At 37.9% G+C, this 14,377-nt stretch overlaps 1 protein-coding gene across 1 annotated transcript in view; it reads right to left on the bottom strand.

The window, feature by feature from the left end:
- The window catches only part of REV3L (REV3 like, DNA directed polymerase zeta catalytic subunit), a 123,841-nt gene that overhangs the window by 41,180 nt on the left and 68,284 nt on the right, over window positions 1–14,377 (bottom strand). Inside the window, exons 10-13 of the mRNA XM_040597762.1 lie at window positions 14,211–14,339; window positions 11,323–11,560; window positions 7,250–7,389; window positions 141–4,350 (exon numbers count right to left, since the gene is read on the bottom strand). Of these exons, the coding sequence (XP_040453696.1) occupies window positions 141–4,350; window positions 7,250–7,389; window positions 11,323–11,560; window positions 14,211–14,339 (4,717 nt within the window). The remainder of the gene's footprint in view (window positions 1–140; window positions 4,351–7,249; window positions 7,390–11,322; window positions 11,561–14,210; window positions 14,340–14,377) is intronic.

Below are 14,377 nucleotides of genomic sequence, written 5' to 3'. Positions count from 1 at the left end.
TTTCAACTTCAAATGTATGCATATCAGATGGGATCTTTTATGCATCTGTGCCACATAACAGTGTAAAATTGTTTACAGGAATAAATTAAATTTAATATAATCACAAGCATATGTAGGCAGAAATGCATTTAACACAGTACCTTGGCTTTTCTGGGGCATCTGAAGGATTGCTGCAAAATGGTTCCTGATAAATTGTTTCTGCGAGATCATGATCCAGCAAAGTTGCCATGATTTCTTCACGACTGGGTGGGGACATGAGAGGCTTAAGAATGTGAGCAGTACGAGGCGTGAAACTTCCATTCTTTGATTGTGAGGGAGAACTGGTTGATCTTGGTGAACTATCTGGAGTTGGAGTTAGTGCCTCATTGTTTCTTGAAACATGTAATTCTAAATCCTCAGACGCCGCATCTATAAGTTCACCATCCGGAGAAGACAATATGGATGTAAAAGAGGTATTAACTGAATCAAGTGGTTGACAGGGTTCAAAAGTGGTTTCTTTTCTAATGTGGCTTTGAATCCAGTCTGAGCTGGCTGGCTGAGAAAGGTTAAGAAATCTCTCTTTATTTACTGTGTTTCTATTCAATTTGAATTTTTCATTTAAACAGACCTCAGTCTCTTGTGTGCAAGAGGTATCGATAGAATTAGATCTAGAAGTTGAAGGATGAACGTTTTTCCTCCATTGGCTATGGCAGTGGTTCTCATTATTATCCAGTGAGGTTTTCTCAAAAAGCTCAGGGCTCAGAGAACCAGACCGCATCCATTTACTTGTGCTTGAAGTATGTTGCTTTTCTTCCTCAGATTTTTTGTCATTATGACACAGAAAGTCATTTTCTGCTGTTTGTCCAGAACCAAGATCTTGAACTGCATCACTCAAGAATTTCTGGGGCAAATTTTGATCTGCTGGGACAAACTGGCTTGCAGAATAAAAACTGCAAAATCCAGTTTGCCCTATAGTATTAATATCAAAGTTGTAATTGTGGTCTGGAGACAAGCTGTCTTCAAGCGAGTAGCAGCTTTCAAAACCAGGGTCTGAAAAAAAAATGGGGCTGTCATCAGATACAGTGTGATCAATGCGACTGGTGATCTGCTGGCTTAAAGACTCCATTTTTGACAGTTTTGGTGTTTTTTCTTTAGGTTTTGTATTCCTGGGAGCACGAGATTTTCTTGGCAATGCGATTGACCGTGACCTTTTGATTGCTTTATTCTGTTCAAGAGGGCATGGTAGACTCCTGCTCAGCTGTGTTTTAGCCGGTAATGGTTCCTGTGTAACATTTGCATTCTGAGCTTTCTGTTGTCGCTTCTGGAGCAACTCTTTCAAAACAGCTAGGCCAGACTGTCCTTCACTGAACGCTGATGGGGCCACTACAGTCCTATTTTTATACTGGGTGATGGGTTTTGGTTGCATGGTTGCTTCTGACAGAGACCTCTGTTTTACTGTTTCAGGTTTAAAATGTGATATATCCAAAATAAACCCTCTCTGGTTTTGATCCCAGTTTAACTGTTTCACCGGACTCTTCAAAGATGTTACAAAACAGTTTTTAGGCAGCTGAAGTGGCCCAGGGCTTTCTTCAGATGACTTAAGAATAGAAGAACAAGGATCAGAATGCTTGGATGCCTCTGGTAAGCAGAAGATCTGCTGTTGATTACTGTCTTTACAATGCAAATAGTTAGAGGCATGTAACTGATCCATCTTTGCTGTGTCCAAAGAGTCATGAGCCTCATTTAATTTCCCAGCTGGTGGTAAGTATCTGTTTTGCAGATTTTTTATCTCTTCAGCTTTTGCAGAAGTCTTATCTTTAGAGATGCGTGCATTCTGTGTTACCTGAGTTGAGTGATTAGATGGATCAAATATGTTTTGAATGAGAGCAGACTCCTTCATTCTAAACACAGCACTTTGAGTCCTGGGCCTTTGAGAGCTCATTTTTGGTACTTCCCTTCCAGATGCCACAGGAGTAGATGTGAAAGATGAATGAGGGTCTTCTTGTGGAGCAGGTAAACACTGTGCATCTACAGGCTTATCAATTTCCATCAATGAATGAAAACAGCCTGATGAATTCCCTTGTGCATCAGCTGCTGAAGGAAGCTGTGCTGATGGCAGATATCCTGCTGAATAGCCAGGAAGGGGACTGTCTTTCCGGTTATGAAGTGGCTGTGAGTTGACAGAGTTGTAAGAAATCTCAGGCAGATCTTGACGTTTCAGCACAAACTTCACTTCTGCAGCAGAGCGAGCATTTCCTTTTTCATCTTTAAACACAACACGCTTTCTCGAGGGTGCTTTTTCAGCTGTTTTTTGTCTTTGTTTTGTTCTAGGTTTCTTCTTTCCATCATCTACCGTTTTATCGGCCTGATTAATCTTTTTCTTTTTCTTGGTAGATACAGTGGGGCTAGCAAATTTCTTTTTACATTTCTTAACCTGAGTTTTTGCTCGACTATTTTTTCCTACATTAGAATTAACAGTCTTGCTGTTGTACATATTGGGCCCCCTACTATATAAAGCTTCTCTATCCAGGTTGGTCAAAATTTCTTCTGCTTTTGGATCAGTGGGAGACCAGCAGCGAGGTGGAGATGTGTTTACTGGGCTTGTGCTTCTCTCAGAAAGAAAACCTAACTTAGACATAACATCGCTATAGTTATAGTCACAGTCTTCAGCTTCAGCATTGTAGGATGGTGAAGGAGGAGAAAGAATTGTATGAGTCCTTTTTCTGAAAGATAAAGTTCTTTTAATATTTTTACTACATGTTTTTTGTGGTTTTCCAGCTTTTTTCTTGGTTGACTTATGTTTTGCTTTCCTTTTGTGACTTTTCTTTGGTGTCAGTGGATAAATAGGATATTTGGTTGCAGGAGAGTCAGGAACTTTTGGCCAAAAGTCCTTTAAAGGTGCAAGCTTTTTATATAAGTTCATTTTTTCCTCTGTGAGTACTACTCTTTCCTCACTAGAATCTACTTTCCCTAGTTTAACAAGCATATTTTTTCGCCCTCTAAATCTATTGATGATAATATATTTAATAATAACAGGTGGCAATTTTTTAGAAAGTTTTCTACGCTTTCGAGACTTCTGAGACCCATCCAAACTTTCAACACTTTCTATAGGTTGAGGTAGATTAATTTTTGAGTTGTGTGCAGCAAAGCTTGATTCACTGTCTTCAGTCTCATAATTTACCTTCCGTTTTGTTCGGAGCGTGTATTTATTCCCACATAATCCAAATGACTGCTCAGTTTCAAGAGATCCATCTGCAAACTGGCAGTCAGTATAATTAGCAGTACTTGTAGGCATTTTGTTTTCAAAAGCCTCAACAGGAACTTGAACTAAGTCACTAGGTAAAGCACTGTCCTTATCAGGAATGTTACTACAAGCATTACCTTGTGTATAGCAGCTTTCCTTCACTGATGCAACATCATTTACACTTGCAGGCTCTTGATGATTGATAAAACTATGTTTCTTTTTATTCAGCTTCAACCTGGACTGTTTGTTGCCTTGCTGTAATTTATATGTCACAGGAGCTAACTTCTGTGGTCGACTGAGACAATTAGAAAGAACAACACTAGGAAAGAACATGTAATGTGCTGCTTGTTGACTGAGGCTTGGCTTTTCTGCCTTATGCTCCTGAAATTCTTCATACCTAATTTTAAGCTTATTAAGGCCACCTTCATCAGTGTTATTTTCAAGTGAATGTACCACAGTTCGACTGCCTCCTGAACAAGACACCAATTCACAATTTTCTGTAACTGTTGCTGGAAAAAAGCTATTTATACTTGCACTGCTAGATTTTTCACTTACTTCAGAGGACATTTTACCTTTGGAGTGGCTGGAGTGGCTCAACTCAGAAAAGTTAAATAAGTTTTTATTCAACATGCTGTCACCAATGTGGCGGCCCACATGCATAAAAGAGACATCCTTTTCAGCCTTTCTGATGCTAGTATACTTCCTACTAGGTATCTGTCTGCTCACTGATGAAATATCATCTTCATACTCAAAAATGTTATTTTCATGTGAAGGAACTGGGAGAGTATCTTTATTGTTACTGTCTTTGTGAGAGTTTTCTGCATGGGTACTATTGCTGAATGGAGTTGGGTACTTTGCTGAGTAAGTGCTTTCTTTTGTAAGAGAATGGACTGAAAGTTCAGGTCTTGTTTCTGTGTTTGGTTGTGAGAGGTCTTCTACTAAATCTTCATTATTCAAAACATGGTTAGAAAGGGCACTTGTGTGTTTACACTGAAAAGTAATTTTAGCAGAAGATGGGGGTTCTAGTGTAGCAGCATCTTTGTGAAAGATTGAGGTCTTTACAGACATTTTGCTTGTTGCAATGACGGAGGAGTGAGTTCGAGAACTTTCATTATTCAAAGGATTGTCTGAAATGGAAGACAAGCGATTTTACTCTAGTTTTCCTGTTAAAAAAAATAACCTAAGACATTAAACATTTTAATAACATTTTCCTGAAAGCCCTCCCATTCAAAGAACAAACAAAACTCTTCTAAATCACACTGCATTTATGATTATGACAACTACAGCCCCAGAGTACATGAGTTGCTTTATCAAAATCCCGTCTTCAGTACATTGGTGTCTCAGCCATTCTGTCAGTTACTCATAAATGGTAGACTGGCATACAATTGCCAAAGGCTTCATGCTGGTTTTCTGAAAGAAGTCTTCTAAAAATCACTTTCAGGTAACTCAATACAGACTGTTTTCTAGAAAAGCTTGTATCCTGCTTTGTCCCTGAGAAGCATGCATACTGACTGGCTCTGAAAAACAAAGAACTTACTTAGATGACTTTCCCCTTACAGAAAAGTCATTGCACAGAAGGCTGAAGTGCTATCTTAATACAAATCCCTTGCCATGTTGTAATTTTTCCGTGTGCTAAGCATCGTTTGCTGCACTTTTATAAAGCAGAGCAATCCACCACCCATTTAGGTGTTTATGCAAGGAGCTTGCACTGTTTAGTTAGAACATGAATACATATCCATGCATTAACATTCCCACGCTGATCTGCAACCAGCATGTGCTGTGGTAACTGTCCTGTGCAGACTCATCACGTAATACCCGGGATGATTTCTTTCTCTTTCACTGATACTTATCCTGCAGTAAATGTAGTTAAAGTGCAGACAGGCAGGTGCTAAGTACACAAAACAACTGGTTTACAGCGACTGTGTGCTTGCTCGTAAACACAATGAACACCAAGTAATTTGAAGGAGGCAATTGCCACAGAGCGCTGGGCACACTGCAATTTGTTCATGTGTCCACATCTTTAGGTGAAATGTTGAAGGGGGACAGGAGCCATGAAACATGCTGTATGACCTGGAAGCATGCACTTCACACTGTCAGGGGATCTTTTGAGTTTTTACTGTAAGTCTCAAACAATTTGGGGATTATCTTAGATTCATGCTGCCTTCAGCTTAGCAATTTATTTGTTGCTGGGTGAGAAAAAAAAAAGGAAATTTCAATCTGTTTCTAATAACATTTTCTAATGCATACAGAGTCTCTCTGCTGTGAAACGCAGCTGGGAGATGCTGCCTATGATTCTTTGAAGTTAGGAGTCCACAAAAAGAATAAGGATGATTAACTGAAACCCAAGAAAATGGCCAACGAACACTTGGAAGATATCTGACTATTCAGATATAAAAATGGCAAAAATATTTGTCAGTCACTCAGAAGTTACAAACACAGATTCATGTGTGAATAAGCATTTTCTAATTTAGAGGAAATGCATTGAGATCATTCTGAATTTAATGTATCTCTTATATTAAGAAGCTGATGTAAAAGCTCACAGTAATAAACTTATTCTATGTTCTTCTGCATGTGGTATTTCATATACTTAAAATATTCTAGAATTTAAAGAAATATTTAAGATACAGTCTCATTAGCCAGAAGCATCCCTTTTTACATTAAATTACAAAGTACTGCAAATAAGGAAATTACAATTGTATATTTTGCAAAACCAAATCTTATTAGTAGTACATCAAGTCATGTATTAACCCTACCATTATACCTATAAAAGCAAAGGAAACAGCAAACTATGCTTTAAACAATGAACACAGAAGAATAGCTGTAGTTGTCTATGTAATAAGATCATATAGCTTGCTTTCTCTAATAAAGAACTGCTAATAGATATATTAAGATGTATGTATTTTATATACTAATAAATGATCTTTGATATTTTCATCAAATAAATTCAAAAGCATGAACTAATACAGAAATTTTGTAAAGGGTTACATTTCTGCCCTGAAGAGCAAATGCAGTAATAGGAAATGAGGTACATGCATGAGCACAAACAAGATTTTAAATTAACCAGTTTGTACTACGGATTAAGAAAGAAGTTTCTGTACAAATTGATGTTAACCACAAATTTCAAATTTTAAAGGCGATGAAGTATGGCTAATACAACATCTCTAAACAAAGAAGATTACTGTTTATTAGACCAAGAAAAATGAACCTAATACAGAGAAAACTCTGAATACATAAATATATTTCTCCTTACAAGATCCATATATTTCACATTTTTTGCTCAACAAAATTTTATAAATGTGAAAATATGTAATTGTCTACTAGAAGAAAAAAAAATAATTGCCTAACCTCAAAGTGTACATTCTATTAAATAAGGTTATTTGATCAAAGATAGCAGGTTGTAAAGAAATTACAAGAAATATCTTTACAGATTAATTTAATTTTTTAATAGGTTTTGAAGGGCACTTTCTTCTGTATTGCTTTCCCACTGCATAGTTTTAACTCATGCATTCCCAAGATGTGAACATGCAATCTACTGAATGAAACATAAGCTCAAAAAAAGGCTCACTATATTTTAGCATGTGAGATAAATACTTGCAAAGAGTCATCTAAATTTACACAATAATACATTTACTATTTACCGTGCAATCCTGGCAGGATAAGCAATCCTACAGAATCATTAATTTTAATACCATATTTGCATAACAAATAGTAACAGAAAAATACACCTTGCAACAAGGTAACTATCTTTTCCATCAAACTAATTAAACAATGCCCTTTTTGGATCATTAATACAATAGGAAAAGCAGAATCTGGTAATTTGTAGAGGGGCACTGAGAATAAAATATTGTTGGCTGATAAGGAAGATATTAAGGGCCTGCTTCTGCAATCTGTTGAAAGCATTTCCTTCCAATTGAAACAAGAATTGAAAATGTTTAACACTTCTGAGAATTAGCAAGTTGATCTGAAAACAAACTATGACCCAGGTAGTAATTCAACTTCCAAAGCTGGTTTTTTTTATTTACTTACCACCATTTTCATCTGCAGTCCCATCTAACTGAGGTATAGAGAGATTAGCTAGGAGCGTATTGTTACCACTCCACTCCATTTCTTCCTCTGAAGATGAATCCTCTTCTGTTGAACTTCGATGCATGTTTTTGCCAACTGACCTAAAGAAAATCAAGGGACAAATTAATACACAATACTTCTCTTAGAAAATACCAATAGCCACAGGGACCTCAAAATCGAAGGGGTGTGGTGCTGTATGACTGTGAATTGGGAGAGCAAAGGGAAACAAACAAAATAAATTGTTACATTTCTCACTGAGAAATTCAAAATATTATTCAATGTTACTATTTTAAGAGGCAACATTGGTGACCAACCCTTTAAAAACTACAGCCAAAACCAGCAGGATTCAAGGATTCATTAGATTAAGAAGTTATAGAGAAGGTATTTTGATGCTCAACTTTACTGGTTTAATTTTAGCGCTTGAAATTTGAAGACTAAACTAGCTATGCAAAATTATTTCAGTTTAGCTCTTAGCAAACAGATTTTTACCTTTTATTTTTTTTGTTAAGGAGTCTTTACTGTATTATAACAATTCACTCTCTTGGAAGGCTTAACTAAAGCACAACCACCATATATGTTTGTTTCCATCCCTCCCTGAACATTCTGAAATTGCTGTTGCTAATACTTAAGCCACTTCTACTAAGTTAACTGTTCTACACTGCCATTTTTACAGTCATAAACCTGCTGGGGAAAAAGAAGTAGTAAATCCACAAATAAAAGCTTTATGAATTTTTCATGTTTTTAAGGTGGCATGGCTTGGGGGGGGGGGGGGGGGGGGGGGGTGTGGCACGGGGGGAAGTTAAAAAATTACATAGAAAAACCCAAACCCCAAACACTCTGGAATATTACCACTTTGGAAGCACTTAGCAATTTGATTTCTTCTTCTTTAAAAAAAAAAGTGTGAGATGGAAATAATTCTTCATAGAAATAAGCTATTCTGTGGCTACAAGAGAGAAATCCAGATAAACGTTAAGGAACTTAGGTATGGGGGGGGGGGTTTGTCTTTTTTTCCTGTTTGTTTGTTTTTAAGAGAACAATAATTTTCCTAGTAGCTTGATATAATAAACCATTACTGTGTAGTGCCTTAAAAGCTATAAATACCAAGGTTTCAAAGTTACAGGAAGGAAAATCCACAATAATGTAAATACAGTTTACTTCTGAAGAACTCTTATCTGTGAAGTTTGACCACAGCATGAATTACATATATCGTAACACCACAGACATCTGAATGTCCTCAGCACTGAGGCAACTTAGATCAAACCGTGTTTATTAGTTCAGGAACAAAAGGCTCAAATATGGCTACATAATTTCTACACTAACTCAAGTCTGGAAGCAGCATAACTTGGAAGAGAGAACTGACTAACAACCACAGTTAGGTACACAGTGGCCACGACCTAGGTAAGTTTATTTCTCCCTCCTCTGTTCCAAAAACATAGAAAAGTCCAGTGCAAAGACATTCAGCCCTACTTGCAAACGTACATCAAACTGGGGAGAGCAATCAGTACTCTGGAGAGTAGGGCTGCTATTCCAAGGGATCTCAATAGGCTGGGGAACGAGCTGACAGGAACCTTATGGACTTCAAAAAAGGACAAATCCAAATGTTCCACAAATGAGATTAAATAACCCCATGCATGGCTACAGGCAGAGAGAGAGATGGTTGGGAAGTGGCTTTGTGGAAAAGGATGCAAAAGCCCTGGCAGACAGCTAGTTGAACCTGAGAATATGCAGTGTGCCTTTGTAGCAAAGAAGGCCATTTGCAGCTTGGGCTATGACTGCCAGACAGTAGCCAATTTCAGTAGTTGTGAGGCTGCATCTGGAGTATTGTGCTCAGTTTTGGGCACCCCACTACAAGACAGGCACTGACAAACTGGAGCAAATCCAGCTGAGGAGCACCAGGGTGACTGGGGGCTGGAGCACATGATATATAAGGAGAGGCTAAGGGAACAGGATTTATTCAGCCTTGAGAAAAAACTAAGAGATCTTGTGAGTGGGTGGGTATAAAGAAACCAGATTCAGAGGCGCGCAGTGATATGAGAAGGGCGATGAGCACAGGGCTGTCTCAAGGGATGTTATGTACAAGGAAAGCATTCTTTATTATGAGGGTGTTGAAACACTGGAACATGTTGCCTGTACAGGCTATGCAATCTCTCTCTTCGGAGATACTCAAGCCTTGACCAGACAAGGCCCTGAGCAACTGATCTATCCAAAGCTGCTTTGAACAGGGCACTGGACTATGTAGCATTTAGTTGTTTCTTCCAACCTGAATAATGCTATAATCCTGCGCATAAAGCAAACCTTTGTCAACTTTAGTAAACCCAGCCAGGATGCAGACAACTTGGATCTCTCCGCATTCAAGCCCATCAGTTTAAATTCCAGGAAAATTGTGTAATACAGTGTGATACAACCATACATGAACCAGTTCAGGTCTTGATGGGCTTTTTTCTCCAGTTCAGCACAAACCAAACCCAAGCCATTTAATTCACTCAGGAGAGTGTTGTTACTCCTCATTACCTCAATGTATTTTTTGGAATAACGGAAGATTGGTGAATACCCAGTAGAAGAAAAGTGATAGTATGGATATGGTAGGATTCATTAGGAAGTACAGACAGTTTATTCTGTACTTCCTAATTCTGCCCGAGCAGAATAAGGTTGGATCCATTGTCAGACTCAAACTGGCTCTTTATTCATGAGCAGAATCATGCAGGCGGCAAAGATACCCATGCTGTCTTCTGAAGTCAGTCCAAATTCTGTAGATCACACTGAAACAAAGCTTGTAATTCCCTCTGAATGTGAGTTGACTCCCTGTGGAGGCACCTTGTATGTACACTCTAGTGCTTTCTGTCTGGGATTAAGATGTGGGCATATATGACCGAGTTAATCATGAGTCAGCTCATCAAGTCTGATGAGTTTTTAAAAAGGATTCTTTACTTCATAAAAGCAATTAATTGCTTCAGGATCCTACCCGACTCCAGAAATTGTACAGTCATGCCCATACAGAGCTGTGCCTGAGCCAATAAATTCTGCAAGATATAGGCTGGTTTTACACAGGAACTACCACTAAACTGAAGATTAACATTAAGTGTTTTAGATGCAAATTCCAACTTTTCAGAATACTGTGGAAAAAACCAAAGAAAATCAAAAGGTCAGATAGGAAAAGTAGCTTTAGAGATTAATTATCTCTAGAACTAGTGGACTAATGATCTAACTTCTGATTCTTTTACAACTTCTCTGTATGTCTTCAGGAAAAAAAAAGATTAAGTATTTCTATGCCTCTCATGCTCTCCGAATTACACTATAAATTATGATTTCTGATGTAAAAACCCCAAATACCAAAATGTTAAGACTGTGAAGTCTCTCATCTTTCAAATAGAATTATAAATACCAGAAGGTTTGTCCAAAGCAGGGGTAAAAAGACACTGGATAGAACTTCTTTCAGTGCCTGTCAGTGCACACTGTCCAAAAGGTCACTACAACCTGAGAAGGTGTTCCAAGAACTATGGCCTTAAATATATTCAAGTTGCTGACCTTCAGCAGTCCAGCAGAGCAACGTTCATGTTTTGATTTACGCTTTGAGCATGGAAACAAACAGGTGTTTTTCTCAGGCCTCTGGGTCAGTCAGTCTTCACAAAAATACTTCTCAAATATTCACTTCAGTAAAAGTTACAGGCACGTGAGATGTACAAGATACACCTTAACATCTGTACTGTGACCTTAAAAGGAGCTTATAACTAAAGGGTTTTGTATTTGGACTGGTAGGACAAAAAGCCTACTCAATTTTTCCTCAAACAGCAAACTAGAAGCTTAGGTCTAGCCCAACTTAAAACATTTAATCTTTATTCCCATATAAAACTGACGATTCACAGCATCATGTGGACAACTGCATTCCATCCCAAGATTTGCATAGAGTTTTCCAATGCTGTCAACAAAGACCTCTCTACAGCTCACTGGTCTCACAACACACTTGAAAACCAGGTGGGAGGGAGGAAGGATCTGGCAGAAAGGACATATGAAGAAAAGAAAAATCACATATATACCTTCTTTTTGGCCCAGGCTCTTCAATGCTGCTGTCCCACCTTTGGGACATTAACAAGCTAAGTTCCATGTCTTCTTTATCGCACTGTGGCTCATTTTCTTCATCATCACTGTTCTGAGAATTTCGACAGCTTCCAAGAGAATGATGGTGACAGAGTGTTTTGTGATGTCCCATCTGATATCCATCATTCTCCAATCCAGCCAACAGATCAATCATGGCCTCATCAGCACTACTGTCCACTGCAGAAAAAGCCCATACAAGTAAAATCTATATTTTGTTCTACTTGTAAATGACTAGTTTTTGTGGTAGACTATAGTCTATCATTAAATACAAAACAAAACCAAAAAAACTTTTTAAAATCTACTAGTTAGTTACTGTCTAAAAGCAAGGCAGGCTACAGACACAAAGCTCTTTTCGTATCTTATTTTTTCAAGTTTTATGATTTGCTATCTTTTCTAGCTCTTTATCTAGAATATCAATGGCCTTTTTTTATTTTGGCCTTCCTCTTTTGATTATAGATTTATTGGAAGCACTTCCCTCTCTCTCTCTCTCCACATCCTCCTATTACCTCCTCACATTCAGTAAAGCTTCACTCTCCCCTTTTGTTTCAGCATGAGTGCCAGCTTCTGAAGCATCACTGCTTCTCTTGCTCTCACCATTTCAATGGCTGCATTAACTTTATTGGGCACTTCTCTCTGTGTCACTTGGAAGACTTTCAATTGCTGCATCTCATGAAAGGTGATGCTAATTTGAGCAACCAGTTCTTCCTTCCTTCTGTCCTTTACTGTAACACTTAACTTCATCTCCCTTTTCACTGCAACCTATTCTCTTCCTAGGTTCCTCTAAACACTGAAATTTTACCTGATTTCATTCCTACTTTAAATTTTAATTTTTATTTGACCCAAGCTTACACTAACTCATGCACTTGCCTTCTCATTCTTTTCTTGGATTTCTTAAACATCCTTCAAGTCATAATTTTTTCTCACTCTCCTCCTGCTTACCTTTCATCTGACCTCATAACCAATTTATGATCTCCAGTCTACCAGGCATCTTTGTTACTTCTCTCTCTCCTTCTCCTCTGGCTGAAGAACTACAATCTCTACTCTCCTTCCTCAGGAAATATCATATGATTTACAATGATCCTGAGAATCATATAAAATACGTCTCAACATTGATAAGGAAGGCATTTTCTGTATTTTACAAAGGCTTCACAAGATACCATGCAACCATTTAGAATGGAAACCATCCCCTTTGCCAGAGTTCTGAATTAACCCACTTTCAGTTGTACTTTCTGTTCTTGGCTCCTTTGCCCCTTGTGAGGTCCATCATTAAACTCCAGCCTTTACTTCCCATTAATATAAACCTTATTGTGTACTTCACAACAGTAGCAGAAGCAGTGTGCTTCACAGTCCCTGTGACACTACAATTCCACAAAGGCATATTAAAGACTAGTCCATGCTACGAAAAAGAAACCAAAAGATGCAGCTTGTTACTCATGGTCACACAAGACATCAGCAATTAGTAACCCCATGGTAAAAACAAGGAGAGTGGGGAGAAAAAAGAAAAAAAAAAAAAAAGAAAAAAAAATGAGAAGAAACCAACAGAAAATCATAAAATCTCCATTTGATTCCTAGCCACTGGAAAAAAACAGTCCATTTCATCACTCCTATTTGACTGAGCAATTCAAATTCATAATCATAAAACATACTCTATACATTATTTTAGCCAGTTCTCACCCTCTTGGCACAAACTTCTCACTCAAAAAAAAAAAAACAAAACAAAAAAACCCAATGCTCACGTCTACTAACACCCACATCACTTCCTTACTTATAGTTCTCTCTATAAATCCAAATCCCTGCCTATAAACTTTCATAAACAAAATCTCACCTACTTTCTGCAAAATAAAACAGCACTGAAAAGTAGCCCTAATCTCACTCTATCCGCTCCTCCTCTCTTTGCACGTGAAGACTGTATACCGTGGTATATTATATTACCCATAGACTTATATTGTTGCCCACATTGTATCTTGTTGCCCCTGGCACATATCCACACCACGTATGTATCAAAGCACTAGAAGCTATGGGTCTTAGATAGCTGTCTGCTCCCCTCCCCGACCTTGTAGTATCAACTGTAGTGCATGTTAACATTATACCTTAAGTTTACATAAGAATGTATAGAGAGTTAGCATGAACTACGTGCTTTTCATCTCCTCTAGAGTAGTTGAGTTATTTCTACCTGAAGTATTTTTTCATACAAATTCCTTTGCTGTGTTATTTTATTGTTTCCCCCCTTGTGCCATTCACATTTGTTTGCTGTCATGGTTTCACTCCCACTCTTTAATGTTTCACTTCTTGCTTCTTTGCCTTCAGCCATTGGTTTGTATTCATGAATTTTGGGAAATGCTCTGTTGCAACTTGCCTCTCATTATCAGTCTACTGTCCCTCAGTATCTCCAGACAGCAGAGCTTCTAAAGACAGCTCATGAGCATGTTCTCTACCATAACTGTGAGAAAGATGCAGTAACTGCAAGAATACAATAGATAGGCAGTCAAAATCTGCTTTATTCTGATAGTTTTAGTCCCATAACCCTAGGAGTGTAAGGAAGAGCAATACATGTAAGAGATTGCATTGAGCTGACCTGGCAAAAGGACAGGCTTAGTGAACCAGTAAATCACAGTAATCTTCAAAAATACACTGTCCTGGTGACATTTTTAGAAAATATAAGGTGGTTTTTTATTGGTGGTAGGGGGTGTGTGTGATGTGTAAGTTTCAATCTGCTTGACAAACTCCCTGAGGTAAACTACTTACTTTCTTTCATGACTGGTAAGGTAAGTGAACACAACAAAGACTGTGGAACAATAAAATAGCCTGGAAGAAAAGTCACACTCACTGAAAACTGTAGTCTGATTCAGTCTTTGAGACAAAGGCTGAAAGCTCTGACTATTCTCCACAATGTTTAAAATTGCTTCTTCATTAATAAGTGCTTCCTCTTCTTTATCAGTATGCGTCCTATTGGATTCTTTAAAAGAACAACAGAGAGAGAAAAGATAAAAACTT

The sequence above is a fragment of the Falco naumanni genome, chromosome 6, assembly GCF_017639655.2.
Source record: "Falco naumanni isolate bFalNau1 chromosome 6, bFalNau1.pat, whole genome shotgun sequence".
Lineage (NCBI taxonomy): Eukaryota > Metazoa > Chordata > Aves > Falconiformes > Falconidae > Falco > Falco naumanni.
Note: the sequence above shows the minus strand (reverse complement) of the source record. Positions and strands in the feature narration are given on the sequence as shown.